Raw genomic sequence first — 13,508 nt, 5'->3', positions numbered from 1 at the left:
CCACGGGCTAACTGTGGCCCGTTGCCTGTTTTCTGAGGCCTGAATTGAAAAAAATAAAATGGATATGGCCGTTAGAAAATAGTCTTGCGGAAAACAAAATAAAAAAACCTTGATCAAAAAGAAAATAGTCTGAAAATTAGAAACCTGGTATTCAAGACCAAATGTGGCCCCTGAGCCAAAAGGTTTGCCCACGCCTTCTGTAGGGTGATCCTATAAGCAAACACGTATCAGCCAGCAAAGCCATACAGTAGATAATCTGGCTCAGTGGTTTAATATGTAGTATCAATTATTTCAAATTAGGAGCAGTTTGGAGATGCAATACATTTGATCATATATCTTCTCTAATAACATGCAGAGAATAAATCACATGAACACAATCTCTTTGTCGTGGTTAGACCTGCAGCATGACATTGATACAACATTACCACCCAAACAGTCTCTATGCGTAATAGAAATCATGAACATTACAAACTCTTACCTGATTTTTATTACATTTTTATTACAATTATAATACATTTAACAGAACTGGTTCCACGTGGTTCCTTCCTCTCATTCTAGCCTCAGAGGCGTCTACCTCACCCAGCTCTGTCTCTAATCTTCACTAGATGGGCCAGGCAGTCAGATGTGAGGCTAGATGGGACAGGCAGTAAGATGTGAGGCTGGTCTAGATGGGCCAGGCAGTCAGACGCAGTGGATGCAGATGCAGTGGAGCGCTGCGTGTGCGGGGGGGGGTTCAGTCCATTTTGTGGGGGGACCAGTGGAGGAGGTGGGCCCCGGCCGCCAGGCGGGCAGATGGGCCCAGGCTGAAATGCCAGGGGTGACGGACATGGAGCACTTCCCCCGACCCGAAGAGAGGGAAGATGAAGCTGGATGAAGCTGGAGGCTGCCCAGAAGGCTGGGGCGGACACACACACACCTGGACAGGACATAAAAACCCCTTAGAGAGGACAGATCTCTTCAGTGGTAACATCATCAGTGGTAACCATCTACCACTGGGTTTGCAGGGTTGAAATGTACATGCCCTTCATGAGGCTAACTTCAATGGGGTTTTCTAGCATCATTATGAATGAATGAATGGTCTTTATTGTCATTGCTATAGTACAGGTACCAAACAACGAAATTTGGGAGGGGTGGCTCCCCTGGTGCTAGAAAAAAAAAAAAAAAAAAAAAAAAAGGACAAGGGAAAGGAGCACAGCAACAGTTGGCTATTAAAGACTGCCAGCCTTTATTCAAGCAACAAAAACAGTACTCTGCAGTACTCAGTGACCCTGGTTAAAACAATTTAGACAGCAGCATTCAGCATTGTAGAAAAAAAGAGTTACTGTCTGATTTCTAGTTTTAGTGCCTTCAGGTTTTTATTCTATTTATCTTCCCTTACAAATGGCAAATCAATTATAGGACCCTTTTTAAAAGTGTAACCTAGTGACGCTGCTGGTGAGACCAGAAATCGAAGGGGTGTCAACAATATCTGGTTTTCTTTTTTTTCAACTCAAGTATCCAGTCCATATAATAAAAAACAGTTATAATCTGTGGATTGGATTAACTATTCTCGTTTTTCGGAGGCTACCAGTAAGTGATAATGACTTGTAAACATACTCTCGTTTTAGGACGTGTTCAAAAGCAAGGACTGTGTGTTCATCTAGTTATGTGTAGTTATGTGTTTTTAGCATGTCCATGTTCTCTCAGTATGTTGTGTGATGATATAAAAACGCAGTTAGACGTTTGTAGCGATGTACCACTGTTAGCCGCTAGCAGCGTTTGTTGTTGTGGTTTGATCAGTCACTTTTCTCCTGTCGCATTCCCATTCGGTGCACCAACATTCAAATACTCGTGTCACCTTGAATTTTTTTCCGATTTCAATGTATGACGCATCATTTGAAAGCTTACCATCTGTAGTTTCAGACTACCGGTATGTAAATAACCGAAAAATTACTTAAGCAAATGGTTTATGATTTCACCAGCTAGCATCATGACATTGTCAGACTCATTACAAACAGGTAGCTACTAGCCAACTCTCCTGCATGTGACCACTGACTACTACTGTTGTCATCACGTGAGTGACACGCCAGATCGGCCATGCAGATCGAAGCCTATTTATTTTCTGGTGCGATCTGCAATCCAGCATACAGGACCAATATCGCAGCGATATGCCATATCGATATCGGATCGGGACATCCCTAGTTTTCAGCTGTGCTAACGTAATTGCACAAGGGTTTTCAAGGTTTTTCTAATCTATTAGCTTTTTAACGCGATTAGCAAACACAATGTACCATTAGAACACTGGAGTGACGGTTGCTGGAAATGGGCCTCTATACACCTATGTAGATATTCCATTAAAAAACAGATGTTTGCAGCTAGAATAATCATTTTCCACATTAACAATGCAGTTGCAGAGTGTATTTCTGATTAATTTAATGTTATCTTCATTGAAAAAAACAGTGCTTTTTAAAAAATAAAATAAGGACATTTCTAAGTGACTCCAAACGTTTGAACGGTAGTGTACATGCATAGACTGGGACAACTAAATGAGCTTTCTCATAACGACTGTTTGGAACTGGCTGGATTTAGTCTTGTTCAAAGAAAACCGAGAGAAATAGTGAAACCAGTCCATACACAAACCCTCAAATAAAAGCTGAGAATCTCTACTGTAACTTCATGGTTATTGTTTTTGATTTCCAATCCAAACTTTTGGAGTGTAGAGTCAAGAGACTAAAAAACACTTGACTGTCCCATTACTTAGGCAGGGAACGGTGTGTTTCATTTTAGGATATCACCGACTAAACACAGTCAAGCCTGTGTCCTTACCTCAGTTGTGTCTCCATGGTAACCCAGGTCTTGGGCTGCCTTGGGCTGTACCACCTCTGGGGTGGGGGGGTCCGTGGTCCACCCCTGGTCCTATTAACAACATTAAAACATTACACACAATAGAACAGTTAAGGCATTGGATATGACGTCTGATAAGCCATCAGATACACTACTGAGAAACAAGAGTAAAGGTATAAGGCTATAATGGTAACTATAAAAAAACGTTGTTCTAATTCACGTGAGCCAGTGTTTCCACGTATTGCAAACAATACTGAAAAAGTACTGTTGGGATTACTTTTTGTGCATTAAACAATACAACACCCTTTTATAAGGTCGGAGTAATATTATAAAACTATAATAATCAAATTGATTTACTTTTAATAGACATGCATTATCTATTGTACACATTCACACTCTTGTTCAATCTGAGGGCGTGATACAGGGTCAGTGGTCCTACTTGGGCCTTGACGTTGACCTGTTTCACCCCGATGTACTCCAGCTCTGGGAGGTCAAGTAGCTCCTCCACTTCATCTTTGATCCCGACAGCAGGGTGGGTTGCAGCCTAAAACACACGTATCGCTCACCACATGCACCCTCACAGAAATAGCACATCTAACAATGATATGTTATATGAAGAAAGCTTGTATCTATTGTACGTGTGTGTGTGTGTGTGTGTGTGTGTGTGTGTGTGAGTATTGTTAGAATGGGGAAAGGGGAGCTCTTCACCTGGGGTGTGTCAGGGGTTTGGTCCATGTCCATGTCTACTTCCATTCCTTCATCAAACACCCCTTCTCCCAGATAGAGGGTCACAGGGTTGAACTGGTCCCACAGCTGAAAGGAGAGATAAGAATATATCAGAATAAATGGATGAATGCAATGGATCATTGTTGTTGAATGGATATATACAGTATGTGTATGCAAGTGTGTGTGTGTGTGTGTGTGTGCCTTACTGACCTCTGAGTTGACTGCAGGGGGACAGGAGATCCCGTGGCCCTGGCTCTGCAGGACACTGTGAATGTACAAGTCCTCCTCTGTGTTTGTGTCACACAGGAAGACCTGCAGAAAGTCTGTGTGATAGCTGTCCAGGGCTCCCACCAGGGGGAGCTCACAGCACAGCTTCTGGAAGGAGCTGGTGGCGTTCAAACTCCAACTGCCCTGGAACACCAAAACACTGGCTTTTAATATTGTTAAGTAAGTAAAGTAAAGTAAAACTTTCGTACATGAATGCAACTCAAAGCGCTTTGAATGGGAGAGTGCTATCCTGAATGTAAATGTGGGTTATGGAAGTCAATGGGACTCTATGGGAACAGTACAGTGTTAAACGCTTGGGGAGATTGGTGGTCAATAAGAGTGATATGAGATTGTGTGGAGCCTTACACCCATTGGCTTGATTCCAGTGAGCGATGAGGGGACTGCTTGTGCCGGGAGCTCAGAGTAACAAGACCTTGGGGTGAGAAACCAGAGAGATGAAGGGAGACGACAGCAACACAGACAAGGAGGTCTAAACACTTGTCATCAAAATGACCGTCACATTTACGCAACATTGACTTTACACTACAGTATGTGGCAAGAAGCAGTCTCCCACACTATGGTGTCGACCCAAACCATACGGACACAGTACGACATCGTTACGGGTCAGACTGCTTTCTTGTCACATACAGCTTCACAACATCAGCTTTATTTTAGAGAGCCAAGCTTCAATGAAACACAGAGTGAACACCTACACACAGAGCTGCCAAGTCTCACGCTTTGGTCGTGAGACACACGCATTCAGGACTGAAGCCGTAAGCCTTGTCTGTGAAACCGGCCCATTGACTTTCATTGATGCATACTGTCTGAACTGGACCAGAAGAACCCTACTTGTCTACATTAGGGATGTCCCGATCCCACTTTTTCACTACCGATACCGATACCGATACCTGGGCTTCGGGTATCGGCGATACCGATACTGATCCGATATTTGTATACATTTTTTGACCCCTGAATATTTTTTTTTTCTTTTTTTTTTTTTTCCTAACACCAGGGGAGCCACCCCTCCTAAATTTCGTTGTTTGGTACCTGTACTGTAGCAATGACAATAAAGACCATTCATTCATTCATTCATTCAAATACCTCCCCAGTATATAGTCCACACCAACAACAGTTAAATTAAAGACTGCCAGCCTTTATTAAAGCAACAAATGCGACGTGTTGTGGATTGGAACTACGGATCATAAGCTTTCAAATGATGTGTCATACATTGAAATCCGAAAAAATATGAAGTTAGAGTAATTTGAATGTTGTTAGACGTCAGGCACATAGGGTTAACCTCTTTGTAATGAAACCGGAAGCACACAGCGCAGCGCTATGCGCATTTTAAGCGCATATAGGACTCGCGTGAAGCGCTATGCGCATTTTAAGCGCATATAGGACTTGCGTGAAGGATTTCTGCGACACGTGTTTCTGTTCACTGTTTTTATTCTCTCATCGCTTATACACATAAGTTTGACTGCGGATGACAGTAGGATCGGATCGGAGCCTTTTTTTTTTCTGGTCCGATCTCCGATCCAGCATTCAGGACCAATATCGGGTCGATATCCGATCTCAGTATCGGATCGGGACATCCCTAGTCTACATTGCTGTCTGTCTGTCTGAACTGGACCAGAACAAGCCTACTTGTCTACATTGCTGTCTGTCTGAACTGGACCAGAAGAAGCCTACTTGAGGAACTTGAGGCTGGTCCTGTCCACAGTGGTGAGGTCCCCATAGTCCACGTAGTAGACCTCCACCTGGGTCTGGCTGAGGATGCGGTGGACGACGACGCGGTAGAACCACATGTCTCCGGGATCCACGCAGCACACCTGGCCCTGACGCACGAAGCCTGAGGGAAGGGCGTAGCGCTCCGCCACCTCAGGACAGGTGTAGCAGCTCCTAGGAGGAAGACATGGTCCCACAAACTCTGACAGCATTGGGCTACTTTACACCTCTATCCAAAGTGACTTCAAACAAATACATTTAAGTAAGTGAATCATCTATCCATCAGTCATTGTAAGAAAAAATCATCTATGCTAAGATCTATGCTAGGCCATTGGCAGTCGCAATGCTAGAAGAAGGAAGAATTATTATTATTTATTTTTTTATTCTATTCATGGTTCTATTTGACCAGTGAAGATGCAGTACTCTGATCTAACCATAGGGTTACGTTCCAGCTACTATGTCATTCATGTGGTTACCTGAGATATTAGACCTGATAAGAGATCTGATCATCTGCAGCATGACTACAACCAAGGCAACCATTAATTTCCTGTTCATGTTTCCTTCCCGGTCTGAGTGGCACCGTCTCCTCACCTCATCTTCATCATCATGTCCACCAGGGCGCGGGCCTCCTGGGTCTCGTTGAAGCGGATGTAGAAGTTGCTGGGTGACTCCACATGCTCCACCAGCACAGATATCAGCTCCCGGGGGCCCCTGCGCGTGGGAGCCCTCAAACGCTGACCCCGCAGGGCGTCCAGAGGAACCACCTTCCCAGGACTGGACCGGACCTGGACACACACACACACACACTTGTGTTTTTACTTGCATCACCACAAAGAGGCTTTGAGGACTGAATGAAGGTTCTCTAAGATTTACAATCTCTAAAGAAGATGTACAGGTGATCAGACATACAGGTGATCAGACAGACAGGTGATCAGACATACAGGTGATCACAGACATACAGGTGATCAGACAGACAGGTGATCAGACAGACAGGTGATCAGACATACAGGTGATCAGACAGACAGGTGATCAGACAGACAGGTGATCAGACATACAGGTGATCACAGACAGACAGGTGATCAGACATACAGGTGATCAGACAGACAGGTGATCAGACATACAGGTGATCAGACAGACAGGTGATCACATCTATTCTTGTGAATGCATTTTGGTTTCAGCCTCAATTGTCTATGAATTTGTCCAGCTTCTGCAGGGGGCATAGAAGCTATGGATTACACCTTGAACAAAAGGGCAAGTAGGACATACCACCTGCCCATGTCTTCTTAGACCTGAGTCAGACATACCAGCTGCCCATGTCTTCTTAGACCAGAAGAAGTCCATCTTAGAGTCAGATGGGTCTCTTCTCTCACCTGTTGGAAGGTCTTGGTGGTGAAGCGGAGGTCTGTCTCTGACTTCAAGTCTGTGTCATTGGAGGCAGAGTCCTCCTCCTCCTCGCCCTCCTCGCCCTCCTCCTCCTCCTCCTCCTCTCTCCGGCCCTCCCAGGGCGACGCCCCACAGCTGAGATGGCAGCCTTGGCTGGAGGGGTTCAGACCTTCACCCTGCTCAGCATCTGTGGGGCTGTCGGCCTCTACAGCCCCTGGCCAAAAACATCAGGGTGCTGCGTTTCTACAAGACCATGAGCTAGAAGATACAGTACTCAGTTCTGCTATAAGATACAGTACTCAGTTCTGCTATAAGATACAGTACTCAGTTCAGCTATAAGATAGTCCTCAGTTCAGCTATAAGATACAGTACTCAGTTCTGCTATAAGATACAGTACTCAGTTCTGCTATAAGATACAGTACTCAGTTCTGCTATAAGATACAGCCCTCAGTTCAGCTATAAGATACAGTACTCAGTTCTGCTATAAGATACAGTACTCAGTTCTGCTATAAGATACAGTCCTCAGTTCAGCTATAAGATACAGTACTCAGTTCTGCTATAAGATACAGTACTCAGTTCTGCCCCTATCTTCACATGACCCTTCCCCCCCATTGGGACACATGGCTCTCAAGAATGTGAGAATGCAGTGGGATTAGCTGAACAGAATCGATAGGATGCATTTTACTTTTTAACTATTTAGCAGACGCTTTTATCCAAAGCGACTTACAATTACAGATTATAGAGACACAGTAAATTAGGGCTAAGTGCCTTACTCAAGGGCCTACTAGTGGTGGTGTTCCCAGGTCTTACTCAAGGGCCTACTAGTGGTGGTGTTCCCAGGTCTTACTCAAGGGCCTACTAGTGGTGGTGTTCCCAGGTGGGATTTGAACTCATGACCTTCTGATCACCAATCCAACTCACCATCCACTAAAACACCCTCATGGCCATGTATAGTTAACGGTAGAAAACAGGGACACTGAATGAGCAGTATGGACATAAGTGCTAAACAATTGCAATATTGATAATGTATTCCTGCTTTCACATCAGGTGCTTGAAACGGATACATTGAGAGATGTTTTAAGAAATGTGAAGAAAAACCAATGTTGAACAGAAAACATACCATCTTATCTGTCTACACAGATATATCTGCACTATACTACATACCATACTACACTAAACTATATATATACTATACTACACTATACTTTATCCACTGCAGCATCAACCCACCTGTGTCTCCTACCGGCCTCCCTGGTGTGTCTGTTGAGGGGTTCCGCTGTGGTGGAGGTGGCTTTATCTGTCCCGTTCTCCCTGGTGTCACCCGTGGCGCCATCGACACCCCGACCTGCCCCGCCAGCGGCCCCATGGCAGGCGCCACCTTTAGGGTCAGCAGGAAGCCCGTCCGGCTCTGCTTGATCGCCACCAGGTCAGCCGCCGCCGCCAGCATCTCCGTGACGGTGTAGAAGCCGTAGTCGGTGACGCGCAGCGGGCGGCCGAAGCGTCGGGCGAAGCCAGCCTCCAGCTCTGACAGGCCAACGGGCCCCTGGGTGAGCAGCTGGCCGAGCTGGGCCCGGAGCTGAGCAGGCAGGGCCGGGGGCGCGGGGGCCCGCCGGGGCGGCGCCATGGAGGACGGCTTTCTGTAGCGCGGGGAGAAGAAGCCGCCCCTGCAGGGTTTCTTCATCTTGAGGTTGCGCTGCCTGGCCACCAGCTCCCCCATGCCTCTGGTGCTGTCGTCCACAACCGCTGCAGAGGGACCACGGGATGGGAGGAAAAAGAGAAGCAAAGGGATTGGATGGAATGAAGTCATTGTTTTTCATTTCATCCATGTGCTCTGTGCAGGTCAAAGTATAAGACTGGGCTTACCTTTCAACACCAAGCTGCCGTCTCTCAAATACCTCACGTTCACCACGTCAGGCATCGCCATAATCATGTCCAGCACATTGCTGAAGCCCAGGGCCTTCAGAGGCAGAGGGTGGCCCATCATGTTGATGTAGTCCTGTTTCAGTTGGTCCAGGGACCGGCCTAGCTTGCATGATATGAGCAGGGAGCGCACATCCTTCTTCAGCCTCGAGACCTTCTGGTCTTGGGTCATCCTGCCTGTCAACTGTCAGACCAAGGAGAGATGAGGAGAACAGATACTTTAGTACAAACCTAACAACATTTCAAAATGTTATAGTGACAATCAAATTAAACCCATGTTTCTTAGGCTGCTAGTTACTCACGACCTGTTCTTTTCTTTTCTTTTTTAAGGTATTATTTTTTAAGTCCAACCAAGTCAACTCGAATCTGCAAAGCAATTTAGAGAAGAAAGTTATCTATCCATTTTGTTGGCCAATAGTGTCTTCTATGGATGCAAAGCAACTTACTCACTACTTGAATAACAGTTCAGCCAAGTCGATTCACGAGAGAAAAGTCAAATAAAGACACGTATTGGCAGTGGTTTTTAAGTCGCTGTTCTCACACTTCAGCGAGTAACCTTATAACCGTAACCCTAACTAACCTAGGTTAACTAACCCTAACCAACCTAACCTAGGTTAACTAACCCTAACCAACCTAACCTAGGTTAACTAACCCTAACCAACCTAACCTAGGTTAACTAACCCTAACCAACCTAACCTAGGTTAACTAACCCTAACCAACCTAACCTAGGTTAACTAACCCTAACCAACCTAACCTAGGTTAACTAACCCTAACCCAGCATTGACATTGACTTCATAGCTAGCTAGTTAGCGACCATGGTACATCTGTCTTATCAACATTGTTGCACGACAGTTGCAGCTTGCCGAATATAATATAATAATATAATCTTTACCAGCCTCTATTCAGACACGGTTGTCCATGAGGGTTTGTGCACGTTCAAATAAGATTATTATTATTATTCATGAAACAGTACGTTCAAATAAGATTTTTGAAATGTTATGAAACAGTCCTCAGTCTTGAATCAGCAACGTGCAGGTGTTAATGACAGACAGCTGACGTCATTATCACACTGACTTCAGTCATGAGTCATGACAGAATAACTATACTTATTATAACTATATATATATATATATATATATTAACTACTATAACTTTGAGAATCACCTAAAAGGTTGCATCTGAAGGATATTAGATATTACTTACTAAAGGAAGGTCCTGAAGAAACTTCGTGGGCAAGCCTTATTTTGGTAGTTAGAGGGGAGATGGATAGATTCATAGATAGATAGAGTGCTTAATGTTTAAAGAGCCTCAATAGTATCAAAAATATGTTTAGAAGTGGGGTCAGTCAGTACACATTTTAAAGTTGGATTGAGATTTCACCCTCAATGCATTGACCGATGAATGATCAGCACTAGCAGTAGCACCCTCTGGTGGTATTCAGCTGTAAATGTAGGAGTATGTTCTATTCAAGTGGTGTCAATGAAGCACACTGGTAATGTCCATGATTAAATCCAACTGGGAAATAAGAAAAGGAGGTCTTGAAGGGGTTACACAGCCCTGACAGCTGACACCCTCCTCCTGAAGAGGGCTGCTAAAGACACACAGAGAGATTAAGAGATTAACTATATATAAACCCCTCAAAAAAAGTTCGGAAATGCTTTTTTGGTTGATTATTCCTCCCCTTTAATAATACCAATTGGTATTGTATTTTATATCGTTGGAAAGCCTGATTGGTCACCTTTACAATGAGGTACAACTTGTAAGGATCATACATTCATGGAATGAGTAACACAGCTAAACGTGTGGGTAGCGGCCCAAACACATTTGCCAACCGATCAACAACCATGACGTGCGCCGACACCCACCATCGTTTGTTCGGGAGGGGGAAAAGCTGAGGACTAGAATTTCAAGTCCTGATCTGGGCCCACTGAATGTGTGACCGATGACAGGACGCTGATGTGTACTTTAGGCACGTTTAATCTGTACAATGCACACAAAAATAATGCTGTAATGAAACGTCAAAACATGTAGGTGTCTTCTCAGCACGAGTCAACCTAGCACAAAAAAGGACAACTGAAGCATTTCAGCTAACTGACGCGGAGAACAGTGATGAGCGCTAGCATACAGAACAATGAACCACGAGGTTAGCTAAATTAAAGTCTCTAAAACGCTCATAACACCTATGTTTTCGATACAACATGACAGAATGTATGTGCACTCATTCTTAAATGCATGTACAACTTCTCATGTGCACTCAAATTAAAGTTATGACAAGTATATTACAAGTTTACATTGCACTGCTGTAGACACGTACCTCTCTCCGTCTCATAGAATGCAGACTGTCTGAGAGAGAAACGCGGAAATTAGGCAGAGGGTTGATTGGGAGTGGAGACAGGTGTGCTGGTTTGGATGATAATCCAATTAGCGGGGACAAGCCTCACCTGCGTAGGAGAGCACGCTGTGCTCGAGCTGTGGGGGCGGGGGAGGGTGTGTGTGGAGGCCCAGCCGTAACACTCTGTCTCTCTCTCTCTGTCTCTCTCTGTCTCTCTCTGTCTCTCTCTCTCTCTCTCTCTCTCTCTCTCTCTCTCTCTCTCTCTCTCTCTCTCTCTCTCTGGTCCAGTGGTGGGCATGTTGCTGTATTCTGTGGTCCTGTTTTGGTCTTGTCTGACATGGTGGCGTCTAGGCTACTCTGATACAACTGTTGGCTCTATCATGGGGTTGCTGTGTCATTTGGAGCACTGCAGCTTGATTTGCATTGAGTGTGCCTCACAGGTGCACACGCACACACGCACACACTCACACTCACACACACACACACACACACACACACACACACACACACACACACACACACACACACACACACACACACACTATATGCTCTTCACTACTCTAGCATGGACTATATGCTCTTCACTACACTAGCAAGGTAGGAACAAGAGTTTTCATTCATTCATGCTGGTTGGAATGAAGCTTTGGCCCTAAAGCTGTTAGACACACACACTCTCTCTCTCTCTCTCTCTCTCTCTCTCTCTCTCTCTCTCTCTCTCTCTCTCTCTCTCTCTCTCTCTCACACACACACACACACTTTGGTCCAGTGGTGGGCATATTGCTGTATTCTGTGGTCCTGTTTTGGTCTTGTCTGGCATGGTGGCGTCTAGGCTACTCTGATACAACTGTTGGCTCTATCATGTGGTTGCTGTGTCATTAGGAGCACTGCAGCTTGATTTGCATTGAGTGTGCCTCACAGGTGCACACGCACCCGCACATGCACACGCACACGCACACACACACACACACGCACACACACACACACACACACACACACACAACGGATGTTATCAAAATGATGTAATGTCCTGCTAATTTGTACAGTATTGTACACAGCAAATATTCAAGTTTTGTCTATAGCCCTGTCCGGACGGCATATAAATTACCTGAGGACCCCGGTAATATATGTTTTACCTGGGGTAATTCGGTAATTTATATGCCGTCCGGACAGGGCTTATCTGTCAGTGTCAAATGTAGCTGTCTGTCTTGCTACTGACATAGACAAGCTACTGTGTTGCTAACATAGACAAGCTACTGTGTTATTAACATAGACAAGCTGCTGTTACTAACATAGACAAGCTACTGTGTTATTAACATAGACAAGCTGCTGTTACTAACATAGACAAGCTACTGTGTTATTAACATAGACAAGCTACTGTGTTACTAACATAGACACGCTACTGTGTTAACATAGACAAGCTACTGTGTTACTAACATAAACAAGCACCTGTGTTAATATAGACAAGTTACTGTGTTACTAACATAAACAAGCACCTGTGTTAACATAGACAAGCTACTGTGTTACTAATATAGACAAGCTACTGTGTTACTAACATAAACAAGCACCTGTGTTACTAATATAGACAAGCTACTGTGTTACTAATATAGACAAGCTACTGTGTTACTAACATAGACAAGCTACTGTGTTACTAATATAGACAAGCTACTGTGTTACTAACATAGACAAGCTACTGTGTTACTAATATAGACAAGCTACTGTGTTACTAATATAGACAAGTTACTGTGTTACTAATATAGACAAGCTACTGTGTTACTAATATAGACAAGCTACTGTGTTACTAATATAGACAAGTTACTGTGTTACTAATATAGAAAAGCTACTGTGTTACTAATATAGACAAGCTACTGTGTTACTAATATAGACAAGTTACTGTGTTACTAATATAGACAAGCTACTGTGTTACTAACATAGACAAGCTACTGTGTTACTAACATAGACACTGTGTTACTAATATAGACAAGCTACTGTGTTACTAATAACTATGCTATGTACACTATCTACTATACTATACTGTACAGATAAGACGACTAGGGTTGTCATATTGCACATAGTGTTATTGCACATTCATTTAAAGTGTCGCAGTTTGCAGGCTTGAAATTTACACATTTGTGCCTCAGCACTACACCTGATTTTTTCAATCCAGCAGCTGCCATCAATCCGTCCAGACTGTCCAGGGCCCAGAACCTAGGTCTTTGCTGTGTTCAGGGCCTGGATGGCCCTGGGGTAGAAGCTGAGCTTCAGTCTGTTTGTCCTTGCGGCCATGGTCCTGTACCGCCTTTTCGAGGGCAGCCGGGCAAAGTGTTCGTACCCA

At 44.4% G+C, this 13,508-nt stretch overlaps 1 protein-coding gene across 1 annotated transcript; it reads right to left on the bottom strand.

Moving 5' to 3' along the window:
* Positions 1-733: 733 nt before the first annotated feature.
* Positions 734-9,016, bottom strand: LOC308160270 (tudor domain-containing protein 5-like; the record flags this gene model as incomplete). Its single annotated transcript, XM_080534188.1, has 10 exons — positions 734-916; positions 2,806-2,895; positions 3,263-3,367; positions 3,532-3,636; positions 3,760-3,960; positions 4,183-4,249; positions 5,506-5,715; positions 6,133-6,326; positions 8,246-8,667; positions 8,788-9,016. The coding sequence occupies 10 exons, from the start codon at positions 9,014-9,016 to the stop codon at positions 734-736; spliced, it is 1,806 nt and encodes a 601-aa protein (XP_080390314.1).
* Between the last annotated feature and the right edge of the window lie 4,492 nt (positions 9,017-13,508).

The sequence above is a fragment of the Nansenia antarctica genome (genome assembly GCF_963989245.1).
Source record: "Nansenia antarctica genome assembly, chromosome: 6".
NCBI lineage: Eukaryota > Metazoa > Chordata > Actinopteri > Argentiniformes > Microstomatidae > Nansenia > Nansenia antarctica.
This window is presented reverse-complemented; position numbering and strand designations above follow the sequence as displayed.